Source organism: Syngnathoides biaculeatus, chromosome 3, assembly GCF_019802595.1.
Source record: "Syngnathoides biaculeatus isolate LvHL_M chromosome 3, ASM1980259v1, whole genome shotgun sequence".
NCBI lineage: Eukaryota > Metazoa > Chordata > Actinopteri > Syngnathiformes > Syngnathidae > Syngnathoides > Syngnathoides biaculeatus.
In genome coordinates this window covers 32,019,159-32,043,935 of record NC_084642.1, presented here as the reverse complement: position 1 = coordinate 32,043,935, position 24,777 = coordinate 32,019,159, and the positions used below count along the sequence as shown (strand labels likewise).

Below are 24,777 nucleotides of genomic sequence, written 5' to 3'. Positions count from 1 at the left end.
GCAATTATTGTACATCTCAGTACCTCGATAACCTGCAGGGCAAGAATAAAGTGCTACTCTGAGAATTCACATTAGTGGATCTTTTATCGCCATTCTCCCAAATGAGACCGAGGCCATTAACAATTGTGTGTTTTCATTATGTAAATGGTGTTACGCATACCCACAAATTGCCACCAGGAAAGCAATAATTTTCTCCTTGTGATCATAATGTGTCCAAGTGGATCGTCTTGATTATGATATGCTAATTACATCTTGCCATATTGCCCTTCTTTGGTTTGTATTGCAGATTCAGAAAAACCAAGGGTCTTTAATGGTAAGTATCATTGTTTTTTGATTTTCTTCACAAAATGGTTAGCGTGATTAGCATTGTTAGCATTCTCAAATTCACCGGAGTTGCATTGAAATATTTGCTCATGCTTATACTGCTGGTATTGTATTTGGTGGTCACGTGGAATTAGAAAGGGTAGGGGGGTGAGTCAGGCGCTAAAGATTGCTTTATGTGACTTTCCTGCATTTGATTTATCTGCGTAGACTGATTTTCCATATTGCCAAGAAAATCCCCATCAGATAACATGTTTTCATCTCATCCTCCAGCCTCTACAGTTGCTGCAATGCATCGTTGATGAGGTGAGTCGTCTTCTTATGTGCTTTTGCATCTAAAGTCAGTCCTAATGGACCAGAAAGCTTATATTTTGTTTCCTAATGAACCAAACAACTTGTGCAGCTTGGCTCCCCGCTCACTCAGCTCTTCACCCAAAGCAAGTGCCTTAGGCAATACAATATGTACTTCCACATTTATATGAACCTTTCATTCATTGTATTATGCATAACACTGCACCTCAGTATTATATGACGTCAGCAACAATTGAGATTTTAGAAACAGATTTTCAGACTAGAGTTCAAAGCGCTTGCCTTGTGATACTTTGAAAATGTAAAATCCAAATTTATGCCAAACATTTAGCTGAAAATGTTACAATGTTGTCACTGTAGTGAAGAGGTCCGAGACATTTGACATTATGACTGTAATGAATTGTATTAACTTCTAACAGAATGATTTGAATTGTACAGATTGTACAGAATGACTATTGTACTGGGGTGTCCTTAGGCTTATGGAATTATTTTTTTTTGTGGGGGTAGGAGGGGGACTTAGCTTAGCCCCAGGAGATGCACATGATGTGAATGTAAAGCATGAGATATTTCACAAAGAGCTAATGATGACTGAGAAATTGCTTTTTAATATTTTTGGACAATTTTTAAAATGATACAATACTGGGTAAAGATTCAGTCATGTTAAATTTGTTGTTTGTAGTGCTTCACCTTGATGTAAACAGCCAGGAGCTTCACAATAGGATGCCTAGTGCTTCACAATGATAAGTTGCTATTTCACATCGTAAACAGCCAGGTTGCAGTCATGACTAAAAGGCACAATGATGAAAAACAAAGGATGGAAATAAGGACATTTTCAAGAAAATGAGTCTTGATCAATGCTTGTAGTAACAGTTGTGGCCCTGGGCGAACAGCGGAAACTGCTAAGCTACTACTAACAAGCTTGCCGATTTCAGTGGACACCTGGATACTCTGAATCTATTCAGGGGTGCTGGAGAGGAGGGGCCATCAGGAAATCAAATCTCAGATTCAGAAGGAGCAATGTGGTTTTCGTCTTGGCCGTCAAATAGTGGACCAGCTCTACACCCTTGGCCAGATCCTCAAGGGTTCATGGGAGTTCGTCCAACCAATCTACATGTGTTTTGTGGAGTTGGAGAAGGCGTTCAACCGTGTCCCTTGGGGAATCCTATGGGGGGTCCTTCGGAAGTATGGTGACTGAACCCCTTGATACGGGCTGTTCAGTGCCTGTACGACCGGTATGTCCTATGTCGGACTCCTTTAGTTTGACAGTTGGACTCTGCCAAGCCTGCCCTTTGTCACCGATTTTGTTCATAACCTTTATGGACAGAGGTTTGCGGGTAGGTGGCCTCAGCATTGCATCTCTACTCTTTGCAGATGATGTGGTTCTGTTGGTTTAATCAAGTCGTGTGCTCCAACGCTCACTGGAGCTGTTTGGAGCCGAGTGTGAAGCAGCTGAGATGAGAATCAGCATCTCCCAATGCGCTCTCCAAGTCGGAGATGAGATCCTGCCCCAAGTGGATGAGTTTAAGTATCTTGGGGTTTTGTTTAGCAATGGGGGAAGAATGGAGCGGGAGATCAACAGTTGGATTGGTGCAGAATCCCAAGGAAATAGAAATGCAGTTTTCAAATGAAAATTAAATTTTTTAAGGCACCAAAACACAAAAAATACAAAACTTTCTAACCCTGTGTTAAAAAGTAATTGTTCCCTAAACCTAATGCGTTGTGCCACCCAAGGTAGCAGTAACTAAAATCAAGCATTTGCGATAATTGGCGACGTGTCGTTCACATGGGTCTGGAGGAATTTTGTCCCACTCTTCTTTGGAGAATTTTTTCCACTCTGACATGTTGGAGGGTTTTATAGCAGGATGTTCCCATTTAAGATCACACCACAGCATCTCAATTGCTTTTAAATCTGGACTTTGACTTGGCCACTCCAAAATTTGTTTTTTTTTTTTAGCCATTCATAGGTGGACTTGCTGCTGTGTTTCAGATCGTTGTCCTGCTGAATCATCCAAGAATGCTTTAGTTTGAAGGCACAGACTGATGCCCGGGCGTTCTTCAGGATTTTCTAGTACACAGCAAATTCAGTGTTCGATCAATCACAGCAAGTTGTCCTGGTCCTGAGTCAGCAAAGTAGCCACAGACCATTACACTCCCACCACCACGCTTCACTGTTGGCATGATGTTCTTTTTCTTAAATGCTATGTCATATTTATGCCAGATGTAACGGGCCGCAAACCTTATAAAAAGTTGAGTTCTTCAATCTTCAGTCCATAGAATGTTTCTCCACAAGCCTTGAGGATCATCAAGATTTTGTTTGGCATGTGTGAGACGAGCCTTTGCATTCTTTGCTGACAGTAGGGGTTTTCAGCTGGGTACTCTTCCGTGGATGCCATTTTTGGTCAGTGCCGTCCCTGTGGTATAATCATGAACACTGATCTTAACTGAAGTCAGCGAGGCCTTCAGTTCTTAAGATCTGTTTGAGGTTTTATTGTGACCTCCTGATTGTCGTCGTCCTATTGGATTAATTTTAGTTGATTGTCCACTCCTTAGAAGGTTTACCACTGTACCCAGTTTTCTCCATTTTTGGATAATGGCTCTGACAGTCCTTCGCTGGAGCCCCAAAGCCTTTGAAATGGCTTTTCTAGACTGATGGATTTCACTCATCTTTTTCAAATTCCTTCTTGAATTTCTTTGGATCGTATTGCATGATGCATTGGTTCTTGAGATCTTGTCGCTACTTAACATTCTCTGAGAGATTATGTTTAAGTGATTTCTTTATTCAACAAGTATGGTGGTAATCAGGTTTGGGAGTGGCTTGTGAAATTGAACTCGCATTTCTTAAATTTGTGGTTAATCACAGTGACTGTGATTTAACATGGGTTTCACAGAGGGTCTAAAAAGTTTGGATTTTTTCATGGACCTGAAAGGAATTTTCCACTCATTCACTGAAAAATGAAAAGCCTTAATCCGATAAGTCATGTACTGTATCTTGAAAATTTGAGGTAAATCTGATATCATTTAATTGTGTTTTGAGAAGATTTTTATCGGCAATTATGAATTTTCGTGGGCGCTGCCATTTTGGCAAGTCACATGACCTACTTGCGCGGATGTGACGTATTCTATGCGTAAACAAAGAAGTTATGGCCAATTTGTAGTGTCATCACATGCATTACCACCACCATTTGACACATGAAAATGCCCTACTGTATCGCAAAATTTTGCCATAATTCGGATGGAAATGATTCGAGGAAGGCTCATGGCATATTCTGCCCAGTAAAAAAGTAAACATTTAAGGACCCAGTGGCTAGCGAGGTGTGGTTGCCCTGAGCCGTACGACAAACAGGCCAGGCTATGCAATGAACATTTTGTGCACTGTTACGTGTGAATTTAGACTAACGTCCCCTTTGCTCAAACCAGCAAAATACGACAAGGCAGTTGTATTGCGTTTAAGACAAATTAATCACACACACAACCATACAACACAAACACGATAAAATAATGAACACAAAATAGAAGTTCAAAGACAGAGTAGTCCAGCCAAATTGGCGAATACTCACCAACCTTGAACGAATGTTCCCAAACAGGCGAATGTTCTTCCCAGCGAATATTCCCAGTTAGTTATTCCCAGCAGCAGTGCACTGTGAATAAGCCCCGTTGATGGTCTTTCTCGTCCTTATATAGGCACTCTTTGGAACATTCCAGAATTCCGCATCACAAAGGATCTGCGTCATAACAACTTAAAAGTATGAAAGGAAACCGCATCACAAAGAGCCACATCATAATAACTGGACTAAAGGCACTCCAAAATCGATAGGATGGCTGAATGGTGTGTCTCGCACGTCTGCCTCCGAGTAGTCAGAGACCGCGTCAATTCCATTCAAATATCCATCCAAATATTCACCATTATTTATAGCCAGAGGTTCAAATCTGTATGGACGTAGTCCTCCATCTTCCCAATCAACCCATGCTGCTATTTCTTCATCAGATGAGGATAAATCCGAGAAATCAGCGCTGTGATTGTGTAGGAATTGATCTGTAACCAAGCCTTTGTTTACACACAAGATACCTCACTTCCTGTTTTTTGAGTCATGTGATCTCGTAAAAATATTAAAAATGGCGCCGACCATAAAAAAATTTGATTACTAGGAAAAAAGATCGCATTAAAGTTATTGTTTACAATTTTTCTGGATATGCTTATATTTATAATGAATAATCGGCATTTTGTCAAGGTAAATAATGAGTGGAGCATTCCTTTAATAAATGGAATTGTCATTTGTAAGCTCCGTTTTGTATTTCCTTAGGTTGTCTATCAGTGACATTATTATTTTTTTTATTTGTGTGTGATTGTGTGATATGCAAAAAAAAAAAAAATCTGAAATCAGGAAGGAGCGATTACTTTTTCACGGCACTGTAACTTCGGGCATAAGGCGGGGTCACCCTGAACTCATTGCCAGCTGATTGCTGATTTAATAATCGTGATTACTTCATTGATTTTTCACGGCACTGTATGTATAGCCATCCATCCATCTTCTTAGCTGCTTATCCACGCGAGGGTCGCAGGGAGTGCTTAAGCCTATCCCCCGTGCCGCCTTTGTATCCATTTTCTGAGCCGCTTATCCTCACACAGGGTCGCGGTCATGCTGGAGACAATCCCAGGTGTCATTGGGCAGGAGACAGGGTTGCCAGCCAATCGCAGGGCACATGGAGACAAGACAACAGTTGCACTTTCTCACTCTAACATCTAACTTTGGCTGTCCCTCTAATAAGCTCAAGCCTATCCAACCTGCTCACTCCTCAAGAGAACCTCAACATCTTTATTCCTGCCACCTCTAGCTCTGCTTCCCGCTTCAAGGCTAGCCCCACCTCTGTTTTATAATACAGTGGTACCTACTACTTACGAAATTAATCCATTCCAGATGTCGTTTTTGTAATGTGAAACTTTCGTAAGTAGAAACTCATTTTACATGTAAATAGCCTAATCCGTTCCAAGCCCCCCCAATACTCACCCCAACCTCGCTGCCAGAAATAAGCATTCAAAGTGTACATAATGTAAAGAATAATACAAAATTATGTTCATTTACCATGAAAATAAGAAAAGTGTACAAAATGTAAAGAAAGATAAATTATATTCATTTACCTTTTGCGTTAGAGTGCGTTGCAAGCAAAAGCAAAAAGGCATGATCGTGGCGTCTTCAGAGGCGGAAGCACGCACACAACTTAATTTCACTAAAATTAATAAATTCAACAAACTATAAATTCAAAACTAACATTAACTTTCAATGTTTCATGAAGTACCAATCCAAGGATGTTTGCCTTGACAGCTTTTAATAATCATGGGGAAATGTTCAATGCAAACGTCAACAAAGTGAGAGATAGCCCGACTAGTTAACACATTTTTCAGATGATTCTTTTGGATAAATTCGAAAATGTCATGGAATTTTGTCAACATGTCTTTTCTCCCTGACGAAATGGTGGCTGCTTCCTCCCCTACACCACAAACTGCTCCTGCATTGTCGTGTTGCATTGACTCCAGCCTTTAGTTGCTCCGTCGAAAGATCCTCGTGGTCAAGCAACTCGTTGATGTCCTCGCTTCTCTGTCGAAAGATCTTCGGGATGAACCAATTCCTTGATGTTGTTGCTTCTCCATCGAAAGATCCTCGTGGTGAATCTACTCGTTGATATCCTCCTTAGCCTTTCCCAGTGAAACAATTTCCTCAATTCGGGTTCAGCCTCCACTTCGAACCTCTCAAGTCGAGCCGCAGCAGTATAAGGCCACATAGCAGCAGCATGATGACACAGGCATCAATTTCTTGTGGCCCATGGTGAAAAAAGATGAATAAATCCGAGAAGAAGTTGTCGAGTATGCACGAGTGTATGACACAATGGATTCAGTGACAAATATACAGGAAGTGTGTCACAGGTAAAGTTTGACGTCGCAAAAAAAAAAAAAAAAAGATTGTTCCGAGCCATTGCAGGCATGTAATGCCAGGAAGAAGCTACGTGTCAAGGTTGTTTTGTTTTTTTTTTTTTTTGGGGGGGGGGGTTGAGGAAAAACCCGAAGCACTAAAGCTGCAAAAAGTGAAGCCCAAACTAGCGAGGGAACTCTCATATACTCATACATATACACAGTGTCGTGAAAAATTATTTGTCCCCTTGCTGGTTTAATTGATGTCAGAGGTTATTTCTAAACCCAGAAAAACAATTGTCCTTAAGTGTATCATCCAGCCATCCATTTCTGAGCTGTTTATCCTCGCGAGGATTCTGGGAGTGCTGGAGTCTATTCCAGCTGTCTTCGGGTAGGAAGCAGGATACACCACATCGACCAAAACTGCCTTTCCGATAATCGACGAATTGGGCACCCCTGCTCTAAATTGCCCTGAGGTGTGATTGTGAGTGTGAATGGTTGTTTCTATGTGCCCTGCAATTGGCTAGCACCCAGTTCAGGGTGTACCCTACCTCCTGGCTAATGATGCCTGGGATAGGCTCGAGCACTCCCAAGACTCATGAGGATAAACTGTTCAGAAAATTAATCCATGGGAGGACAATTTATGGGGCGAGTCACTGATGGTGTACTGGTACATACGCCTGACTTTGATGTGGGCAGCGTGGCATTGATTCCCACTCAGTGATAACATTGATACTTGCCCTGTGACTGGAAACCAGTTCAAGGTGTACCCTCTCTTGCCTGTTGATAGCTGGGTTGGCTCCAGCACTCCCGCGACCCTTGTGAGGATAAGCGGCTAAGAAAATAGATGGATGGATCGATAATTTAGGGGGGCTTAAGATGATTTTAAAGGGGCTGAAGCCCCTGTAAATTAGGTTTAACATTGGCTTATTAAATCCAAGTTGACAGTTGACAAGAATACATAAAAAGTTAACAATAATAATAATAATATACAATAAGAATAATAATAATACAAAGCAAGATAAATTTTTTCATTGTGCACTTAATAGACAACATGAATAAAAGCCTGAAAAGATGCAAAATAAAGAGACTTAAAATATTGAAAAACAATCAATAAAAAATGACAAAAACAGACAAAAAACTACAATACTACATATTAACTACAGTAAACATTTACACTATTGGCATTCAATTTTTGCTTTCCTGTTATTTCACTTTTCTTTTTTTCTTTGTGTTATGAATTTTTATCTTCTTTTCCTTTCGGCTTGTCCCGTTAGGGGTCGCCACAACGTGTCATATTTTTCCATCCAAGCCTGTTTCCTGCATCTTCCTCTCTAACACCAATTGGCCTCATGTCTTCCCTCACAACATCCATCAACTTTCTCTTTAGTCTTCCTCTCACTCTTTTGCCTGGCAGCTCCATCCTCAGCACTCTTCCACCAATATACTCACTCTTTCGCCTCTGAACATGTCCAAACCATTGAAGTCTGCTCTCTCGAACCTTGTCTCCAAAACATCCAACTTTGGCTGTCCCTCTAATGAGCTCATTTCTAATCCTATCTAAGCTGTTCACTCCAAGCGAGAACCTCAGCATCTTCATTTCTGCCACCTCGAGTTCTGCTTCTTGTTGTCTTTTCAGTGCCACCGTCTCTAATCCGTACATCATGACCGGTCTCACCACTGTTTTATGAACCTTGCCCTTCATCCTAGCAGAGTCTTCTTTCACATAATACACCAGACACCTTCTACCAGCTGTTACAACCTGCTTGGACCAATTTCTTCACTTCCTTACCACACTCACCATTGCTCTGGTTTGTTGAGCCCAAGTATTTGAAGTTGTCCTCCGTCTCCATCGAAGGCGCCAGGCTTTGCTACTTCTACCTTTGCCCTACGTCGGATCTCAATGTATTCCTTTCGCCTCTCCTCAATCCTCTGTGTCCCACTTCTTCGCTAATCTCTTTCCTTGTATGACTTTCTTTATTTTGGTGTTCCACCACCAAGTGTCCTTCTCCGCTTTCCTGCCAATCCACCTGCGTGTTTCTACCTCCGCTCTTGTAGGTCACTCTATGTTCCTGCCACTTCTGGGATAAAAAGTCTTCACTACTGCCATTTCCATCCTTTTTGCAAAGTTCACCACCATCCGTTCCTCAAAGTTCCTTTCCTGGATGCCGTACTTACCCATCTCTTCATTGCCCCCGTTTCCTTCACCAACATGTTCATATTCATATTGAAATGGAAGGCGTATCAGACCACTGCAGATCTACCAAGACCCGGTTGTCCCTCTAAACTTTCACCTCGAGCAAGGACAAGACTGATCAGAGATGCAGCCAAGAGGCCCATGATCACTTTGGATGAACTGCAGAGATCGACAGTTGAGATGGGAGAGTCTGTTCATAGGACAACAATCAGTTGTACAATGCACAAATCTGGCCTTCATGGAAGAAGACAAATTAACGTATTAACGTATCCAGGTGTTAGAATGGCCAAGTCAAAGTCCAGACCTGAATCCAATTGAGAATCTGTGGGCAGAGCTGAAGACAGAGACAGTGTTCACAAACGCTCTCCATCCAACCTCACTGAGCTTGAGCTGTTTTGTAAGGAAGAATAGGCAAGAATTTCAGTCTCTCGATATGCAAAACTAATAGAGACATACCCCAAGCGACTTGCAGATGTAATTGCTGCAAAAGGTGGCGCTACAAAGTATCAATGCAAAGGGGCCAAATAATATTGCGCGCTCCACTTTTCAGGTTTTTATTTAAAAAAGTATAAAATATCCAATAAATTTCATTCCACTTCACGATTGTGTTGATAAAACAATAATAATTTTATATCTTTGTCTGAAGCCTGAAATGTGGCGAAAGGTTGAAAAGTTCAAGGGGACCGAATACTTTCACAAGGCACTGTGTGTGTGTGTATAACAGTGAAGAAAATAAGTATTTGAACACCCTGCTATATTGCAAGTTCTCCCACTTAGAAATCATGGAGGGGTCTGAAATTTTAATCGTAAGTGCATGTCCACTGTGAAAGAGTTTACCCAAAGAGAAAAATCCAGAAATCACAATGTAGGATTTTTTTTTTTAACGATTTGCATGATAAAGCTGCAAATAGGTATTTGAACACCTGAGAAAACCAATGTTAATATTTGGTACAGTAGCCTTTGTGTGCAATTACAGATGTCAAACATTTCCTGTAGTTGTTCACCAGGTTTGCACACACTGCAGGAGGGATTTTGGCCCACTCCTCCACACAGATCTTCTCTAAATCATACAAGTTTCTGGGCTGTCACTTACAAACACGGAAACACTTCTTCCATTTTCCAAAGATTGCTCCAACAGTGGACCTTTTTTACAATGCTGCTTGGCTATTTGTCCGTAGCCCTTTCCAGCCTTGTGGAATTGTACAATTTTGTCTCTGGTGTCTTTGGACAATTCTTGGGTCTTGGATATTTTACAAGTTTGAGTCTTACTGATTGTATGGGGTGGACAGGTGTCTTTATGCAGCTAACGACCACACATGGTCAAGGGATAATACATGATGTGGAGGTGGACTTTTAAAGGCGGACGAACAGGTCTTTGAGGGTCAGAATTCTAGCTGATAGACAGGTGTTCAAATACTTATTTGCAGCTGTATCACACAAATAAATCATTAAAAAAATCCTACATTGTGATTTCTGGATTTTTCTTTTTATATTTTCTCTCTCACTGTTGACATACACCTACGATGAAAATTCCATGATTTTTAAGTGGGAGAACTTGCAACATAGCAGGGTGTTCAAATACTTATTTTCTTCACTGTTTTGGCCCAACACTATAGGAGAAACATGTCCATATTATGTTGCTTCACAGTCTTCACTAAGGACTGTGGCTTGAATTCTGAGTTTTGGGGTCTTCTCACAAACTGTCTGTGGCCCTGGACCCAAAAAGAATGATTTTACTCTCACCAGTCCACAAAACGTTCCTCAATTGCTCTTTATACTAGTTGATGTGTTCTTTGGCAAATTTTAACCTCTTCTGCACATGCCGTCTTTTTAACAGAGAGATTTTGTGGGGGGATTCTTGTAAATATATTAGCTTCACAAAGAGGTCACTGTCACAGTAGTTACAGTTAAACACTGACTGTCTTTGATCATGATGGAGCTGATCATTGGCTGATCCTTTGCAATTCTAGTTGTTTTGCCATCCCTTTTTTTGTGGTCGTCTTCTGCTTTCTGCCACGTGTCTCTGGTTTTCTTCATTGTAAGCCATTGGAGTTCATTTGAGCTGAACAGCCTATCATCTTTTGCACGTCTTAATAGGTTTTCCCCTTTCCAACCAAGCTTTTAATCAAAGTATGCTGTTCTTCTGATCACTGTGTTGAATGACCATTTTCCTTAAGCTTTCAAGGAGAAATGCATTTTCAAAAGGTGCTGGCTTCATCCTTAAATGGGGGCTACCTGAGTCGCACCTGTTATTCACAAAATTGATGACCTCATATTGAATGTCACACTGCTTTTTTTTTTAACACACCCCTCTCAACAAATGTCCTAATTGCACAGCCCTAAAGCCCAAGTGTCATCCCTATAAACATTATAAAGTAGATATTGTAATGAAAAATACATATAACATCAATATATATTATATAACCTCAATGTCTATACAAAAAAATAAATATGAGCGTAGAGCGCGTCATCCATGCGCAAAGTTGCGGAAGTGTCATTCGACATCCAAGTGGCCGCCATATTGGCTGCATCTACTGCCCGTGACATCACCCCGGACATTCGCCATTGAAAACAAGCTGTGGCCCCTACTATGGGGGACACCCCTTCAGACACGGAGCTCTTTTCAAAGAAGAGAACATCTCACAACCGAGTGAAGTGTCCGGGGCAATATTACCCTATCGTTTCGAGCAATATTTAGATGATATGCGGATCACGGCCAAACCACCTCACCCCCCGATCCACCTCCGCGTGGTGGTGATAAAAACAAAGCCACCCGCCCCCGAGCGATGACGACGCAGCGGCCAAACCGCCTTGTCGACAAGGCCAGTGGGGATTCACAAGGGCAGCTCGACCTTGTCAACAAAGCAGGTGGGGATCCACAAGGTTGGCTTAGCCTTGTCGGCAAGTGGCGATCCACAAGGCCTGCGGAGGCCGTCCTTCAGCGGCTGCTGCACGGAAGCCTTCCGATGCGCACATCGACACATTTAGCACCCCTACTTACGGATTACGCCCCCCAACTTTTTTTTTTTTTTTTAGTAGCTGTATTCACACCTACCTGTCAAATGGAAACCATGAAGCTCTCATCTTTTCCACCTGTGCCATCCATTTTTCACAACGAACCGGATCTTTTACATACAAGTATAAAAAGTGAATCCATCCTCCCGAGTGTTGGAGCAATATCCAGCAATACAACATGCCGGCATTTTGACTAACACGAAGGAACAACGAGCTACCTTCCAGCAGGTAAAACTAGTATAAACAGACGAGATCGTTTGAGTGCGCTACTGCCATGTACGTCACTTCCTGCTTCTTCTCAAAAACAAATCCCTCGAGAGGATTTTCATGGCGGGAGTTACAAAAATCCATATACATCAAAATCATGTTTTGTGGTGAAAAAACGGATGGGTTTATATCGGCTGCCATTTTTCCATTAATAACATACTGAAAATCATGCATTTCATGACAGTGGACCTTTAAGAATGTGTCTATCATGACTGCTTGGTCTTATTAGTTTTCTGAGAATCTACTGCACCTACTGGCAACATAGATTAATCTGGTTAGTCACATTGGACTGCTATGATGCTACACGACTGTAAATAATTTGGTCAAGCCATGAAGCCAACTATTCTGTTCATGTAATTATTTATATTTTGTATGGTACTCCACGCAAAGCAGTTATTCTGTTCTTCAGGTTAAATCATAGTGATCGATTGAAAAATATATAAAATAAAAAGCTTCTCTGTAGTTGGTCCAACCATCTGCCCACTGTCTCCTCTCATTAATGTACCGCTTTTCTGTTTGAGGAGAAGCAAGCAGCTCTCACTGATCAGGAACACCCTCTTTATTTTTCAAGCCTGTAATTACTTATCTAATTTTGCCTAATAACTGCTTCATGGCAATGACATGTATATTCACTCGTACTCTTGTACCCTTGTACAGTTTTTTTCATAGTGGAACCATGTTGACAACCATCCACAACCAGAGGAATAATTCAGACAGATGAACCACTTTCATCATCCTGCTTTCTTTTGTGCTGTTGCCACATCAAAGCTGCAAGTCTTCCTCTCAGCTGGAAACATGAATACATGCATAAGTGTTTGTTTGATACCGCAAAAGGTCCATGTGGCAGTAAAATATGTGGACATAGTCATATTTAAACAAAAGATTTTATTTTATATGTTGCCATTTATTTGGTACACTCATTTAAGAGTTATTACATTGTTAGAAGTGTAATGAAGATGGAGCTGCCAGGCAAGAGTGAGAGGAAGACCAAAGAGAAGGTGTATGGATGTTGTGAGGGAAGGCATTAGGGTTGTTGGTGTCAGAGAGGAAGATGCAGGAGATAGGCTTCCATGAAAAAAGACTCGCTGTGGCCCTCACAGGACTAGCCAAAACAAGGAGAGGACTTTAACAGAGTACAGGTTTGTAGGGTGCTATGTTTAAGGCTGTACGTTTGCTTACTTAAGTGCATGGATTTAGTACGCTTACAACTATAGTTTCTCACTCTTCTGTGGTACAAAATATAAAGTGCTGTGCGATAAGGTGGAAGCATTTTTTTTGTGAATTTAAATAGGTTCATGCATCGTGGTTTCTGTGAGGTTGGCAATCACAGCATGGAGAAATGGACCGCGCCACCCAGGGGTGTTTTTAGTGGCAAAGCAAGGCTTCAAATATAATCTGTATTTAGAAAGCCTTGACAGTACAGATGACATATTGTTTTTTTTTTTTTTCTTCTGTTAAGAGTCACCATTGTACTTATTTTTATCTTTTGTATTTCTGGACCATTTAGAAAGCTTTCTGTATGTTGAGACGTTTCAGGTGAAAATCCTCAGATTGTAGACTTTATCTATGCTATTATTGTTTCTGATTTTTGACCTGGTGACACCACCTTTGTACCTCTGGTAAACCAAGCATACAGTATATTGTGGGACTACCTTTTTAAAATCATGGATTACCATGTAAGGAAAGATAAAGCTGTCGACTGTAAAGGTTTCTCACATTAAAGTGCCACTGACATCCCTATCTACATTGTAAAATAGATGTTATGAAAATTCCATATTATTCACTTCAATGTTTATACGAAAAAATAAATATGAGCGCAGAGTGTGTCATTCATGCGCAAAGTTGCGGAAGTCTCACTTGACATCCAAGCGGTAGCCGTATTGCCTGCTACGCCATTTGCAGCTGTCACACTGTGACAGTGGCCATTGAGAAGACACTGTGCCACCTGCTATGGGAGACGAACAACAGAGATTTTTTGATTTTTTCCAACGGCCCTTCTTACACGGAAGCTCTTTTCGAAGAAGAGCACATCTTACAATTGAGTGAAGTGACCGGGGCAATATTACCCCATCGTTTCGAGCCATATTTAGATGATATGCGGAATACTTCTAACTAACAACAGATTCCCTTACAGTATGTAGCTTATTCAGCCGTGGCCGTCGCTTGCAGCTGAAAGAAGGATTACGTTGAACCCCCCAAACAATTTTTTTAATAGCTCTATACACGTGTCAATTAGAACGGGTTTTTTGGAAACGTGTGAAGAAGTGAATCCATCCTCCCGAGTCTTTGAGCAATATCCAGCAATACAACGAGCCGGCATTTTGGCTAACACGCAGGAAAAAATAGCTACTTTCCCAATGGTAAAAATGGTATAAATACACGAACCCGTGAGTGCGGGCTTCTTGGAAAAAAACGTCACTTCCTGCTTCTTCTCCAAAACAAATGCCTCGAGATGATTTTCATAGCGGGATATACAAAAATCTATATATACAAATACATCATGACGTGTGGTGAAAAAACGGATGGGTCCATTCCGGCTGCCTTTTTTTTGTTAAACATACACATACTAACCTACTAAAAGTCATGCTTTACATGTCAGTGAAGCAGTAAAGTTTTAAGGACAATTTGATTCGTCGCAAAGTCAGACATTGCACTGTAGGTGTTGCTAATGTGTGTTTAATGCTGTGAAAATAAAAAGATGGGAGTTCTAACATCTGTGGACTTGGAAAGTTTATGCTAAAAGCAGTGCTAACCATGTGTGTCCGCTGCGTGTTACTGATGCATCTATCCCGATGCAAATTGTGAAGTGTGATTCTGTGGCTCATGAATGCAGTCCTTTGGGGGCACAAACCAGTGCAATCTGTAGGCCGGTCCCAAGCCTGGATATATGCAGAGGGTTGCGTCAGGAAGGGCATCCAGCGTAAAAACTGTGCCAAACAAATATGAGCATTCATCTAAAGAATCCCATACCGGATCGGTCGTGGCCCGGGTTAACAACGCCCGCCCCCGGCACTGCTAACCTGCAGGCCGTCGGTGGAAATTCAGCTACTGTGGGTCGAAGACAAAGAAGAGGAGGAAACCGGATCCAGCGTCAGAAGAAAAAGAGGAATGCACAGAGCCTACAACTGAGTGTAGGGACTTTGAATGTTGGGACTATGACAGGAAAAGCTCAGGAGTTGGTTGACATGATGATTAGGAGAAAGGTTGATATTCTGTGCATCCAAGAGAGCAGGTGGAAAGTGTCATGATCCTGCCGCTTCAGCACGAGCTGTGCGGCTGCGCTGATTGGGAGGCACACACCTGTGCCTCATGCGGCCTGATCATCACCCGTATATATAGGACCCGGTGACGACTGGTCCTCGGCCAGTTCGTTGAGCTTTATGTCCCGTTCCAGCACTCCCGTATTCCTGACTGAACCTGTGTGTACCGACCTTCGTCCGTTCTCCGACCAACCCTGTAAGCCTGACTCCTTGACACTTCTGCCTGCGTTGATTGTTCTCCTGTGTACCGACTCCTGCCTGTCCGCTCATCTGTTCTCGTCGCCCGACGTCACAACTACCGGTGCTGCACCGGACTGCCTGCTCGATCCCCGACCTCTGCGTACAATAAACGTGTCTCTTCTTGAACTACCTTGCGTCTTCCGAGTTTCTGCATTTGGGTCCTACTCTCGTTTCCGATGGGACGTGACAGAACGAACTGGCCGAGGACCAGTCGTCACCGGGTCCTATATATACGGGTGATGATCAGGCCGCATGAGGCACAGGTGTGTGCCTCCCAATCAGCGCAGCCGCACAGCTCGTGCTGAAGCGGCAGGATCATGACAGAAAGGTAGTAAGGCTAGAAGTTTGGGAGCAGCGTTTAAATTATTCTACCACGGAGTAGATGGGAAGAGAAATGGAGTCGGGGTTATTTTAAAGGAAGAGCTGGCTAAGAATGTCTTGGAGTTGAAAAGAGTATCGGATCGAGTGATGAGAGTAAAATTTTAAATTGAGGGTGTTATGTATAATGTGGTTAGCGGCTATGCCCCACAGGTAGGATGTGACCTAGAGTTGAAAGAGAAATTCTGGAAGGAACTAGATGAAGTAGTTCTGAGCATCCCAGACAGCGAGAGAGTTGTGATTGGTGCAGTTTGTAATGGACATATTGGTAAAAGAAACAGGGGCGATGAAGAAGTGATGGGTAAGTACGGCATCCAGGAAAGGAACTTTGAGGGACAGATGGTGGTGGACTTTGCAAAAAGGATGGAGATGGCTGTAGTGAACACTTATTTCCAGAAGAGGAAGGAACATATCGTGACCTACAAGAGCAGAGGTAGAACCACGCAGGTCAATTATATTTTGTGCAGACGATGTAATCTGAAGGAGGTTACTGACTGTAAAGTAGTGATAGGGGAGAGTGTAGCTCGACAGCATAGGATGGTGGTGTGTAGATGACTCTGGTGGTGGGTAGGAAGATTAAGAAGACAAAGGTAGAGCAGAGAACCATGTAGTGGAAGCTGAGAAAGGAAGAATGTTGTGCGGCCTTCCGGAAAGAGGTGAGACAGGCTCTCGATGGACAACCGAAGCTCCCGGAAGACTGGACGACGACAGCCAAGGTGATCAGAGAGACTGGCAGGAGAGTACTTGGTGGGTCATCTGGTAGGAAAGGGGAGAAAGAGACTTGGTGGTGGAACCCCAAAATACAGGGAGTTATACAAGGAAAGAGATTAGCGAAGAAGAAGTGGGATACTGAGAGGACTGAGGAGAGGCGAAAGAAGTACATCGAGATGCGACGTAGGGCAAAGGTAGAGGTGGCAAAGGCTAAACAAGAGACATATGAAGACATGGACACCAGGTTGGACACGAAAGAAGGAGAAAAGGATCTCTACAGGTTGGCCAGACAGAGGGATAGAGATGGGAAGGATGTGCAGCAGGTTAGGGTGATTAAGGATAGAGATGGAAATGGGTTGACTGGTGCCAGTAGTGTGCTAAATAGATGGAAAGAATACTTTGAGAAGTTGATGAATGAAGAAAATGAGAGAGAAGGAAGAGTTGAAGAGGCAAGCGTGAAGGACCAGGAAGTGGAAATGATTACTAAGGGGGAAGTCAGAAAGGCACTACAAAGGATGGCAGTTGGTCCTGATGACATACCGGTAGAAGTATGGAAGCAATTTGGAGAGATGGCTGTGGACTTTTTGACCAACTTATTCAACAAAATACTAGCGGGCGAAAAGATGCCTGAAGAATGGAGGAAAAGTGTTCCAGTTCCCATTTTTAAGAACAAAGGGGATGTTCAGAGCTGTGGGAACTATAGAGGAATAAAGTTGATGAGCCACACAATGAAGTTATGGGAAAGAGTAGTGGAGGCTAGACTCAGGACAGAAGTAAGTATCTGCGAGCAACAGTATGGTTTCATGCCTAGAAAGAGTACCACAGATGCATTATTTGCCTTGAGGATGCTCATGGAAAAGTACAGAGAAGGTCAGAAGGAGCTACATTGTGTCTTTGTGGATCTAGAGAAAGCCTATGACAGAGTACCAAGAGAGGAACTGTGGTACTGCATGCGTAAGTCTGGTGTGGCAGAGAAGTATGTTAAAATAGTACAGGACATGTATGATGGCTGCAGAACAATGGTGAGGTGTGCCTTAGGTGTGACAGAGGAATTTAAGGTAGAGGTGGGACTGCATCAAGAATCAGCTCTGAGCACCTTCCTGTTTGCAGTGGTAATGTATAGGCTGACAGATGAGGTTAGACTGGAATCCCCTTGGACCATGATGTTCGCAGATGATATTGTGATATGCAGTGAAAGCAGGGAGCATGCAGAGGAACAATTGGAAAGATGGAGACATGCACTGGAAAGGAGAGGAATGAAGATTAGCCGAAGTAAAACAGAATATATGTGCGTGAATGAGAAAAGTAGAGGGGGAAGAGTGAGGCTACAGGGAGAAGAGATAGCGAGGGTGGACGACTTCAAATATTTAGATTCAACAATCCAGAGCAATGGTGAGTGTGGTAAGGAAGTGAAGAAACGGGTCCAAGCAGGTTGGAACAGCTGGCGGAAGGTGTCTGGTGTGTTATGTGACAGAAGAGTCTCTGCTAGGATGAAGGGCAAAGTTTACAAAACAGTGATGAGGCCGGCCATGATGTACGGATTAGAGACGGTGGCACTGAAGAAACAACAGGAAGCAGAAATGGAGGTGGCAGAAATGAAGATGTTGAGGTTCTTGCTAGAAGGGAGCAGGATGGATAGGATTAGAAATGAGTTCATGAGCTCATTAGAGGGACAGCCAAAGTTGGGTGTTTAGGAGACAAGGTTTGAGAGAGCAGACTTCGATGGTTTGGACATGTCCAGAGGCGAGAGAGTGAGTATATTAGTAGAAGGATGCTGAGGATGGAGCTCCCAGGCAAAAGAGTGAGAGGAAGACCAAAGAGAAGGTTTATGGATGTGGTGAGGGCAGTTGGGGTTAGAGAGGAAGATGCAGGAGATAGGCTAAGATGGCAAAAGATGACACGCTGCAGCGACCCCTAACGGGACAAGCCGAAAGGAAAAGAAGAAGATGAAGGGCTTCTTTGCTTTTACATCCTTCATGGAATATGAAATGTGCTTCACACATGCTTATTTCCCCAGAATTTTGTAGTCACCAGCCTCTCCTTAGTGCAGCTCATTATGTTAATGGAAAGGTGTACTTGCCTTGGTACATTTTAGTGTACAGTATTATGGGCAGGGTGAGCAATTTGCATGAGCCAGATCAAGTCTACTACCATTATTGACCTATGACCCCTGCCCAAAAGCCTATCACACAATATATGAAAAGGGTTTGCATAAGGCTACCTGTAGATTTAGCACTGAGACTGGTATATACATTAGGTGTCCATGATGCAGTCCAAGGTTAGATGCAATTGTGGAAAGAGAAATGGCTATTAAGACGAAGTGCAGCGATAGAGAGACCGTCTCGCAGACCTGTAATACATAACATACATAACTTTGCGAATTAGACTTAACGCCAATTTCATTGGCCTAATTGGCTGATAATTGCCATTTTATGGTGATCGACTAATCAGTTTGAATGCCATAATTCGCTGATCCCATCAATGGCATTGATCAGCTCTACAAAAGAGATTTACTTAACGTTGCTGTCGTTCTCAGTGTATCTGAATCCAAAAGGTAGTTAATTTTTACATAGTGGTATTCATAATTTTGTGTCTTGTGACATAGTACTGTAAATACCTAACAGCCAATAAAAGAAAAACGTTGGCAGCACGGGAGAGAGAAGACAACTGAGACAGATAACATGTAACGTGCAGATCAGAGCGTGACAAATTTGCTCTCACGTTTGCTCTATCTCAGACTACTGCACTAAAATCTTGTATTCCGATACCACTGCATCCCACTTTTTACTATCATTGGGCTTTATCTTGTCAACTCAAATGCAACCAGATACACTGACCGTGAGGATAACAATGCGAGTGGATCGCACCGACTGCATTATAAGAAGAAAATGGGTCAGGGAAAAAAGTGTTGGTGGTCACCGGTGCTCAGGACAGGAGAGGACATTCGTGTAAGGCTTGGTTGAGGTATGTTCAGGTACATTTACTACGATACAGCTCACAAGCCGTCAGCAAAACATTACGTAACCTAGAAAGCTAGTGCGAGGGGTCATGGTTGTGTGTAAACATGGTGCCATTTTGTTGAATACATGAGCTGACCAGAGCAGTGATTTTTTTTTTTTTTTTTTTTAAGGTTTTATGGAGCCAAGGCACATACTTTACAATTGAAAAATCTCACGGCAAACCAACAAACAAAAAGTAATTGCTGTATGTATGTACTTACTGTCATCTAATAGAAAACCATTAATTTGTTGTCTGTCACTATGCCTCATTAGCTTCCATCGATGAACAAAGATATATTTTTGTAAATATATATATATATATATATTGAACAATTAACTACACAAGTATATTCAGTAGATGAACAGGTCATTTAAATCGGTTATCATTTTTTTTAAATTCTTTGATCAGTGATCGGGCCCAAAAATCCCATTGAGAATAAAAACTAACACATCACTGCCCTATGCATATTTAGAAATAATAAAGGTAGTGGTGTTGAAATTTGCAGCTACCTCAGTCCAGAACCAGAAGCATCTTTATTTGCCATATATGTTAAAAACACACAAGGAATTTGTGTTTGGTGGTTGAAGCCCTCTAGTACGACAACAGTCATTTGACAAAAAATACTTTTAAGTCCATAAAGACATTGGAAAAAAAATCAGTCACTGAGCAATTAAAGGTTTCTAGTAATGTGGTAATGTAGGTACATTTTTAATTGACATTTGGGCAAAAAGTTGCAGATTTTTCTAGGAATTGCATCAGTTTGAAATGACTAATTGAACAATAATCCAATGCAGTGATCATTGTGCAAAGGACGCTCAGATTTCAAGAAATGTATACTGTTTTTCTTCAGGTTGTGTTGGCCGCACCACAGCACCAGCTCCTCCACTTCCTGTCGATACGCAGACTCGTTACAGTCCTTGATGAGGCCGATGACTGTAGTGTTGTCTGCAAACCTCAGGAGTTTAACAGCCGGGTGGGTTGAAGTGTAGTCGTTTCTGTAGCAAGAGAAGACCAGCGGAAAGAGGACACAATATTCAGGCATCCTTGTGGTGAATATAGATGAGGTGGCCTTCCCCAGCCTCACCTGCTGTGTCCTACCCGTCAGGAAGCTGTAAATTCACCTGGCAGATGCCAGGCGAGATAACTGAGGAGAAACTTGCATGAGAGGCATTCAGGGATGGGGTTGACCACAAAACTGAAGTCCACGAACAGGATCCTCACATAGGTCCCCACGCAGTCAAGCTGTTCTGGGATAAAGTGCACTCCCACATTGACTGCATCATCCGCAGACCTTTTTGCTCAGTAGGAAAACTGCAGGGGGTCCAGAAGAAGATCAATGACACTGTTGAGGTGGTCCATTACGAGTCATTCAAAGGACTTCGTCACCACTGAGGTCAAGGCGACAGGCCTGTAGTCATTCAAACCTGAGATTGCAGGGTTTTTTTTTTTTTTTGGAGAGTGGGATAATGGTGGGGTGTTTGGAACAGTATAGTACCTCACACCGTTCGAGAACTATTAAAGATGTATATGAAGGGTGGAGTGAGCTGGTCAGACTTTGAGGCAGGATGGGTACACAACATCTAGCTGAGCCTGCTGCTTTCTTAATCTTTTGTTGTTTGAAGATGCGTCTCACATCCTGTTCGTCGAAGGTCAATGCAGAAGCCAGAAGTGTGATGATGGTCAGTGGTGTGGTTGGGCAGTAGAAGGTGTTCAAGTCATCAACTCATCTTTTATTGTTCTTAGTTTGGGGGATTAGTCGCTTGTATTTGGTTAGTGATTGTAATTTATGCCAGACTAATCTAGTGTCGTGAGTGGTAAACTTTTTTCCCAACTTTATTCCATAGTTTTTCTTTGCTAAATTAATTTCTTGAGTCAGATGGTTTCTAACGCATTTGTTTGTTGTTATTAAATGAGCAAAATGACTTTGTGTCTACACACCTCTTCATGGAAACATATTTAGAATGTGTGAGTGTCCACATATTCATTCAGGCAGCAAGCTGAATTTTCAAAGACACTCCAGTCTGTGCAATCAGGACAGATTTGAAGTTCTATCTTTATTCCATTCCTCCTCTTTTTCACTTTTACTGTTCCCTTTGCACATTTAAGTTGTTGCCTGTATTGTGGTATTAATGTAATTCAGCAGTGATCAGACGAGCCCAGAGGTTTGTGAGGTATAGGGCTTGTGCACGTGACGTCACCATTTTCACCGTGCTGTATTGACGTTCAAAAAGAGATGCTCAACAGTGTGGAGGACAATGAACTGGAATAGAATATACACAATGCCAGAGACTTGTTGTGCTGGTAGTTGTTACAACAGAAGAGACAGATACTCAAAAAGATCCTTCTATGGAATACCATCTGAAAAGACGAGAAAAGATCAATGGATTTCAAATACACACGACTGTGTAGCGATACATTCACTTCAGGTAGGAATTATTCTTCTCAATCTCAAATTCCCAAGAAGTATTTATAATGCCAAGTTGGCTCATTTGAGAACAATGTGTTTAAGAAAAAAAAAAAACGACCAGGAGTCATCTCCAACGTACACAAAGCATGTTGCGGCCACACGTTAATCTTCCGCAGACCTTTTTTTTCTAATATGCATTGTTCTCAAATGAGCCCAATGCGTATTTTAAAAAAATAAATAAACTGTCAGTCACACAGAGGTTTACCAAGGTTCGTGTGGCCGCAACGCGCTTCTGAAGCCTATCCCAGTTTATTTTCTTTTTTTAAATACGCATTGCACTCATTTGAGAACAATGCATATTTGATATGCATATCTGTCACGAAGTTTACCAATGTTTAACGTGTGGCTGCAACACGCTTCGTGTATGGAGGAGCCAACTTGCTGTCTTTTTTTTTTCCAATCATAGTTAATGAATGCGAGTTTGTGTAAAACCAGGGGTCTTTTATTTAAATATTATTTGTATTGACAAAATATGAGTGGCTCCATCACTATGTGGGATTTATTCTTGATTGAGAACAGATCCAGCAATGAAGTATTTGTATGCATCCAGACTTTTCTACGCTTTGAAACTCTTCCGTGTAAATCTTGATGACTTATTCAACAGATACATGTGGAGATCCAGTTGTCCAAGACAAGGGGAAGCTGGTTCATAGTCAAATGTCTTATTGGCAAAAACATCGGCATTAAATATGGGTCCTCTATGACAAGTGTCTCTCATTTTTCCACCTGCCTTCGTTTATTATCACCTTCTAAATGTTTAACGGTATTGGACAAAACTCTGGGCGTCATGCTATAAGACGTATTTTCGCGTCGTCTCCAACCGATTTAGCATTGAAGAATGGGTTGTTTGATCGACACTTCCGGCCAGTGACGTGGTTTGATGGAAGAGGTGCACGAGCTCTACAGCATTGCATGCATTATTTAGTTTTGTGTATCTGTGGTCAAAATGTTATTTTCCCTTGTAGGGTAGTCAATGTCCTGCTTATATTTAGCAAATTCGTCTTTGAGTTTAGCTTAGAGAATAATGATATATTTACATCTGGGGCCGTCAAGAATGAATGATCTAAACTCATGAACTGAGTAGAATTGTTTTAACAATTCAAAAATAGTGGCTCTAAATGCAGACTGGAGTGTGTTTTGAACTCCGTGACGTCCGTGGACCATTTTTTGTTGGTAGAGATGCATCGCCCACTGCCTTTTGTGTTTCCCAATAACTCCATGATGTGGTTTGCCCAGGTAAGGAACGAGGGAAGCGACGTATTGCTTGCCATTGGGTAGCCTCACAAAGCCACGTCTGCGTAAAGCACAGGGTGGCAGGACGTCCTTTGTCAGAAGATGAAGGTCATCCATTTAGTTGGGTAGGGAGCGTAGATTTTTGATGGGGATTCACGAAAACGCCGATCTGTATCCAATTCTCTCAAGTACGCATGCCTTTCCTGTACACTACTCTGCACATTAAGCTCAGAGAGACACAGCTTGCTGCCAAACATGTTTAAGTGCTTGACTCGTTCCAACTCTGTTCTGTAGTTCACACTCTTAAACCCCATAATACCCCCTGATATACACACAAACTATCAAATGCACATTCAGATGAGATTCTAAACATTCTTCAATAATGTTAAAAGAATGAATAATTTATAGAACCATTGTGACCTACATCTCAGTGAGTTGATGTTAACCATCTCTAGAAATATCTTATGGCTTTTACACACCATTAGCAGATTGTACCAGATATGGTAGAGTGCCCTGATCATTTAATCCAGACCTTCATTTTACACAGTAATTGTTTTTTTTTCCTTCAATGGCCAAGGAAGAGCAACTCTTTTCTGACACCTATTACCCTCATTGTGATGTAGGATTTTTTGTATTTATTTTACTTTTTTTTCCCCAAGGATCCTCCAGTTCTTCCAGCAGAGCAGTTCAGTGAGACCTTTGTTCACTTCATCACTCAGTGGTAAGTCTCTGTATACAGAAATGTCATAGTTGTCTTAATGCAGTCACTACATCTTCACAATGTCACACATTTTCATAGTGGATTTAATGTTGCTGATGAGAAAATTTTCTGTTTTGACATTTGAGTTTTATCTAGATTACTCAAAGTTAGTGTATTAAGCCTTGCAACTGACTGTTGATCAGTCCAGAAATAACACACTTTTCACACCCCTGCTACATGGTGTAGAAAATGAAAGCATAAATGGAATATGTTATGGATTAAAACAATAGCAAACTGAACATTTCTTTTGTTGAATAGATATTAACTGCCTACCTGTCTTACAGTATGAAAAGACAACCAAAAGAGAGACCTGCCCCCAATAACCTAATGGTAAGTTAAACCAATTTACTTGCCATGGTGACCCTGTGAGTGAAAATATGAAAGTCACGCTATTAAGCAGTTGTAACCTTCAAAATAAAAAAAATTTAAGAGTCTGTATATGAAATCACATTCATTTGCCATGCTTAAAGTCAATTAAATGAAGTTTTGACATTATAGAAGCTGTTTCAAAATAACGAGGTTTTTTTCTACAATTGTAGTTTTTGTGAAATTGCACAGTTGTAAGTCAAGGACCTTTAAAATTAGTACTAATATACACAAATAACATGACTGAACTTGCTTGTAATGAAAAATGTCATAGAGGTCTGCAAAAAAACCTTGAGACTGGTATAAGGTACACTTTAGCAGTAATTCATTAAATTGCCGCTTTGTTGA

The 24,777-nt window shown here is 41.7% G+C and overlaps 1 protein-coding gene and 1 long non-coding RNA gene across 8 annotated transcripts in view; one reads left to right on the top strand and one right to left on the bottom strand.

Annotated features, from left to right (window-relative positions):
* The window catches only part of LOC133498491 (uncharacterized), a 37,134-nt gene extending 32,875 nt beyond the window's left edge, over positions 1 to 4,259 (bottom strand). The window contains exon 1 of the long non-coding RNA XR_009794333.1: positions 4,188 to 4,259. This is a non-coding gene — a long non-coding RNA (uncharacterized LOC133498491). The remainder of the gene's footprint in view (positions 1 to 4,187) is intronic.
* The window catches only part of map2k5 (mitogen-activated protein kinase kinase 5), a 122,283-nt gene that overhangs the window by 78,963 nt on the left and 18,543 nt on the right, over positions 1 to 24,777 (top strand). For 2 of the 7 annotated variants that reach the window (XM_061815416.1, XM_061815419.1), the window contains exons 18-21: positions 287 to 313; positions 595 to 627; positions 23,963 to 24,024; positions 24,348 to 24,393. In XM_061815416.1, the coding sequence (XP_061671400.1) occupies positions 287 to 313; positions 595 to 627; positions 23,963 to 24,024; positions 24,348 to 24,393 (168 nt within the window). Of the gene's footprint in view, positions 1 to 286; positions 314 to 594; positions 628 to 12,671; positions 12,699 to 20,453; positions 20,589 to 23,962; positions 24,025 to 24,347; positions 24,394 to 24,777 lie in introns of those variants that run through there. The other 5 variants (XR_009794332.1, XM_061815414.1, XM_061815417.1 and 2 more) reach the window with 5 other exon arrangements.